At 45.4% G+C, this 6000-nt stretch overlaps 1 protein-coding gene across 1 annotated transcript in view; it reads left to right on the forward strand.

Moving 5' to 3' along the window:
* Clspn (claspin) overlaps positions 1–5332 on the forward strand; it is a 33497-nt gene extending 28165 nt beyond the window's left edge. Inside the window, exons 19-25 of the mRNA XM_076565071.1 lie at positions 131–295; positions 399–520; positions 1020–1147; positions 2773–2875; positions 3404–3486; positions 3693–3854; positions 4987–5332. Of these exons, the coding sequence (XP_076421186.1) occupies positions 131–295; positions 399–520; positions 1020–1147; positions 2773–2875; positions 3404–3486; positions 3693–3854; positions 4987–5097 (874 nt within the window). The 3' untranslated portion in view covers positions 5098–5332. The remainder of the gene's footprint in view (positions 1–130; positions 296–398; positions 521–1019; positions 1148–2772; positions 2876–3403; positions 3487–3692; positions 3855–4986) is intronic.
* Positions 5333–6000: the final 668 nt, after the last annotated feature.

Consider the following 6000-nt stretch of genomic DNA (forward strand, 5'->3'; position numbering starts at 1 on the left):
GAGGGCCACTCATGTGGGGCTATCCACTAGAGCATGGATAACTCATAGTGGCTTCCTGCTTTTCTTACTGTATCCACAATCTGTGTAGATGGCCATTGTCTGATTTCTAATCTTTCATATTGCTTTCTAGGAGACTGAAGAAATACCTGGAAGATGAGGCAGAGGTGTCGGGAAGTGATGTGGGAAGTGAAGATGAATATGATGGGGAAGAGATTGACGAATATGAAGAAGACGTCATTGATGAAGTGCTTCCTTCTGATGAGGAACTGGAGAGTCAGATCAAGAAAATACACATGTTAGTATCCCAACAAACCCAACAAGCAATAGGGCACCTCAAGGTGGCCATTTTATCAGGCAGGAAGGTACTGGTATCGAGCACCTTGTTTTTTCGGTTGTAGGAAAACCATGTTGGATGATGATAAGCGACGACTGCGGTTATACCAGGAGAGGTACCTTGCTGACGGGGATCTGCACAGCGATGGGCCTGGACGAACGAGAAAATTCCGGTGGAAACACATAGGTATCTACGTGTGTGTATTTGTCTACTTTAAGATGGTAAATGGAAATCACAACTGAACCAGAGATTAGCTCAGTTGGTAGAGTGCTTACCTAGAACACTGAGGTTCTGGGTTCGAGGCCAGCCTGGTCTACAGAGTATTTCAGGATAGTTAGGGCTACACAGAGAAACCCTGTCTCAAAATAAATAAATAAATAAATAAATAAATAAATAAATAAATAAATCAGAAAAGAGAGAGAAACTAGGCAGCCTGTAATCCCAAGATTTGGGAGGTGGAGAGAGAACAATTGGGAGTCAAGATCATCTTTAGCTCCATAACAAGTTCAATGCCACACACAAACAGAAAACATGGTAGCCATAGCTGTTTTAAAATAACCATCGATTTTCTTTTGAGGCTGGGAAAGGTTTATGTCAATGTGCAGCAGCTATAGGCTTGTTTTGTGTCTGTCTGAGCACTCTGTGAGGATCACAAGATGCTAAACGCCTTACCTCTTTCCTTTAGATGATGCCTCCCAGATGGATCTGTTCCACAGAGACTCTGATGATGATCAGACTGAAGAACAGCTTGACGAGACTGAAGCCAGGTGGAGAAAGGAGCGGATTGAACGAGAGCAGTGGCTTCGGGAACAGGTAGAAAGCATCCAAGAAAAGTGCCCATTCTGACCACGTTTAAGGGGGCAGAGATTCAGCGACTTCACCTGCCATGAAACTTAAGCAACAACATACCTAAGTTTAATCTTGGGGTCTGCTTTTTTTGTTTTGGTTTGGTTTTTTGGTTTTTTTGAGACAGGGTTTCTCTATAGTTTTGGTGCCTGTTCTGTATCTCACTCTGTAGACCAGGCTGGCCTCAAATTCGCAGAGATCCGCCTGGCTCTGCCTCCTGAGTGCTGGGACTAAAGGTGTGTGCCACCACTGCCCGGCTAGGGGTTTGCTTTTTTGTTGTTGTTGTTGTGTTTTTTTTTTTTTTTTTTTGCACTGAAAAGGTTACCATAGTCAACTCTCTAGCTAACTGTCCAATTAAAAAAAAAAAGATATATATTTTTTAAGGCTGAGAGTTGTGTTGCATGCGTTTATCCCAGCTGTTACATGGCAGAGGCAGGTGGATCTCTGTGAATTCCAAGCCAGCCAAAACTACAGAGAACTTGTCTCAAAAAAAAAAAAAAAAAAAAAAAATGAAAGAATACTTTTGTAAATTATGTGTGTATGAGGTGTATGTATGTGCATGTAAGTCCAGTGTCTATGGAGGCCAGAAGGAGGCAGCAGATCCCCTGGAACTAGAGTTACAGGCAGTTCTGAGCTATTACATGGGTGCTGAGAACTGAACTTGGGTCTTTGAGAGAAGCAGCACATGCTTTTAACCACTTAGCCACTTCTGATCATTCAGCCATCTCTCCAGCCTTTTTATCTTTTTGATCTAAGGTAGCAAAGGTTGTAAAAAAGAGAACAAATGATGTCTCAGTAACCTGACCTTACACCTCAGCCAATGTTAACTTCTTTTCTAATATATATAATTTTTTAAATAATTTTTTTTTTGAGGCAGGGTCTCACTATGTATCTCTGGCTGTCCTAGAACTCACTATGTAGATCAGGTTGGCCTTGAATTCACAAAGGTCCACATGCTTCTGCCTCCTGAGTGCTGGGATTAAAGGTGTGAGCCGCCGGGCTGGAGAGATGGCTCTCTCCACACTGGCTGTTCTTCCAGAGGACCTGAGTTCAATCCCCAGCAACCACATGGTGGCTGTAATGAGATCTGGTGCCCTCTTCTGGCCTATAGGCATATGTGCAGACAGAACACTAGACAAAAAAAAAAAAAAGGTGTGAGCCACCATGCCAACCTTTAGTTTTATATCATTATTTTTTGTATATGGATGTTTTGCCTGCAAGTATGTCTGTGTACCACATGTGTGCCAACAGAGCTCAGAAGAGAGTGTTAGCCTCCCTGCCCTACATTTATGAGCTACCCTGTGGGTACTGAGAGTTGAACCCAGATCCTCTGGAAGAGCTGCCAGTGCTTTTAGGTCTCAGCCATCTCTCCAGCTCCTGTAAGTTGACTATTTAGGGAAGCTGTAATAAGCATCATCATCATCATCTTATGTTTTATGAGTTCATTTTGAAGACAGGCTGGCCTGGAACTCATTATGTATCCCAGACTGGCCTCAACCTCATGGTAATTCTCCTGCCTCAGCTTTTCAAGTGCTGGGATTATAGGCATGTGCCACCACACCTGGCTAATCCTGTATGATCTTCATATTCAGGCTCAACAGGGGAAAATTGCTGCTGACGAAGAAGACATTGGGGAAGACAGTCAGTTTATGATGCTCGCCAAGAAAGTTACAGCCAAGGCACTGCAGAAGAATGGTGAGCTCTCACTTCTCTTTAGGTCTGGCTGCTTGGATTGTCAGTGCCAGAGCCTAGGAGGGGACTCTAGCCTTCGGGGACTGTGGTGGCTAATGTAATTCTGTCATACTGTCTTAAAGGGGCCACCGAGGTAAGGGGAGGCAGAGGTTGGTTAGTAAAGTTGTGCTTTGGTTTGTGTAGCTTGTGGTAAGGGTTGCTGGTGAATTGTGGCTTCTCTTTGAGTTGCCCAGGGTTTATATGCTCAGGTATTAGAGCTGAGATTGAACATAGTTGTATTGAACGCCATAAATGGACTGTTATATACTGCTCTCACTCACCAACTGCTGTTTTTCCTTGTTAGTCCTTGTTAATGATTAACTGATAATCTTGACTTCATTGTCTCATCAGTGACACTTGCTATAGTTTTAAGGTCATGACTATAAAATAAACAGTTCTTACATCAGCTTCTAAGTCTTCTCAGCTTGTTTGAATGTAGAGGGAATTCTACCCAGCCTTGCTCAGACACTTCTCTCTCTGTTTTCTTTCCAGCCAGTCGGGCTGTGGTTGTTCAGGAGTCCAAGTCTGTGCCCAGTAACCCTTTTGAAGCCATCAGACCAGGAAGTGCTCACCAGGTTAGCTGGGACCCTGTTAATCTGATGCCACGGTCTCACGGTCTGTAGATCATGGTGTCACTCAGCGAGGGAGGTGGCCACAGGAAGTGGGAAGGTCTTGCTTAAGGCAGAAAAGCATCCCTTCAGTACCAGGTGAGGCAGACATGGGTAGACTTGCTTCTTTTCAGCATTTGCAGTTTTGTATCAGGTATCTCTTCTTTCCCCAGCTGAAGATGGGCTCCTTGCTAAACCAGCCCAAGACTGTGCTTCAGAAACTCTCTGCCCTGTCTGACCTCAACCCCAGCGCTCCCCGAAACTCAAGAAACTTTGTCTTTCATACACTTTCTCCTACCAAGGCCGAGGCAGCAAAAGAATCATCTAAGCCTCAGGTAGGGAATTTAAAAACTGATGTGGTGCTTTCCAAATAGTGTTTATTTGTGGGAGGTTTGTTCTGTTTTTTTTTTTTTGGTTTTTTTCAATACAGGGTTTCTCTGTGTAGCTTTGCGCCTTTCCTGGAACTCACTTTGTAGCCCAGGCTGGCCTCGAACTCACAGAGATCCGCCTGGCTCTGCCTCCCGAGTGCTGGGATTAAAGGCGTGCGCCGCCGCCGCCGCCGCCGCCGCCGCCGCCGCCGCCGCCGCCGCCGCCGCCACCACCACCCGGCTCTGTTTTGTTTTTTAAGATTTGTTTGTATTTTACTTGCATGTATGTGCATGCACTATGTGTGTGTCTAGTACCTGGGGAGGCCAGAAGAGAGAGGGTGCCTGATCCCCTGGAACTGGAATTACAGCTGTAAGTTACCATGTGGGAATGGAGTCTGGTCCTCTGCAAGACGAGCAAATATCTTAACTCCTGAGCCATCTCTCCAGCCTCAGATTTATTTGTTTTAATTTTTAAAATATTTGCATGTGTGCATGTGTGTGAGAGAGAGAGAAACACAGACAGACAGACAGACAGAGGTGGTTTAGTGGACAAGAGGACTTGCTGTGCAGTCGTGAGGACTTGAGTCTGAATCCTAGCACCATATAAAATGCAGGCATGGCTGTATGGCTACGATTCTGTAACCCCAGCATAGGGCAGAAAAAGGTGGATCCTGGAAGCTTGCTGGCAGCTGAAATGTCAAACTTCCTGTTCAGAGACAGACTCTGTCTTAAAGGCACAAGGCAGAGAACAATAGAGGAAAATACCAGCATCCTCTGCTCCACATGCATGCACATGGCATGCACGGCATACCCACATGCATATATCATACATACCCAAAAAAGTAAAATAAAATGAAATAAAAAAATTCTGAACTGGGTGGGGGCGGCGGCGCCGCACGCCTTTAATCCTAGCACTTGAGAGGCAGAGGCAGGCGGATCTCTGTGAGTTCAAGGCCAGTCTGGTCTGTAGAGTGAGATCCACGACAGGCTCCAAAGCCACAAAGAGAAACCCTGTTTCAAAAAAAAAAAAAAGAAAGAAAAAACTCAGTGAAGATAAATCTTGAGCTGCTGGCCCTGACTCTTTCTGTTTTTTCTCTAGGTGAGAAGAAAGGGGCCATCATTAATGATGTCACCATCTCCTAAACGGCTAAAGACAGATGATAGCAGTCCAGGACCAAAGCGAAGCATCTTCAGATACTTGGAAAGCTAACACTATCCAGGATGCCAGCATCTGCTGAAACTGCTCCAAGTAGGTCTGGCCCCTAACGGTGGGACTGGCGTTTGCGCCGATGACCTCTCCTCCATTGACCAATGCATCATGGGCAGAGTTTCCAGTTTCCAGTCTTGTCCCACGCACTCTCGATGGCAGTTTTCTCTCCTAGTGTTATTTCCAGTTCGGCCACTATTCTTATCACTACAGTTTCCAACAGCGACTTACAGAATAATTGAAGTCTCACTTCTTCTGTTAAGCATTTGACATTTTTTCCTAGCAGTTTCCTGGGTTGACACCACTTTGAAATGAGGTGTTTGGAGGAGGAAGAAAGTGTGGCATTATAGAAAATTACAGAAAGCACTGAAAGCCAGCACTGGGATGACTCCTCCACACCCACGCGACCTGTAACATGGTAACCAGGACCAATGTGAGTGGCTTAGATGGAGGGCCTAAGAACCACCGACCGACCGGCTGTTGCGTCAGCCTTGTTCCTTCTGTTCCTGTAAGCTTCCAGGCTTCATTTCTAATTAACCTTTACTACCTTTGAAATGAGGACTTAAGCTGGTACCTAGTTCATTTTCTGGAGTGTGGGAAGAAGATGAGGTTATACCCGGTGTCTACCCACACTGGGTAATCTGTGGAAGAGAGACTTTCCCTGGGACCAGATCTCAAAGCGTTCGGTTTGTGAGCCTCCCCTCTGCTGACAGAAGAAACCCCGACCACTGTTGATTGCATCTCTTGGGCTGAGTTTGTTGTCCTGACCAGTCAGAGAACGTTTCAATAGTTCATCACTAATACTGAGGGCAGACGAGTGGAATTTAATAAAAACGCTGAAGAGAGCTGCCACCGCTCGCCCTCCTTGGTCTGCCACTGGGTTTTCAGAAGTATAGACAACCGTCC

The sequence above is a fragment of the Peromyscus maniculatus genome, chromosome 2, assembly GCF_049852395.1.
Source record: "Peromyscus maniculatus bairdii isolate BWxNUB_F1_BW_parent chromosome 2, HU_Pman_BW_mat_3.1, whole genome shotgun sequence".
NCBI classification, from domain to species: Eukaryota; Metazoa; Chordata; class Mammalia; order Rodentia; family Cricetidae; genus Peromyscus; species Peromyscus maniculatus.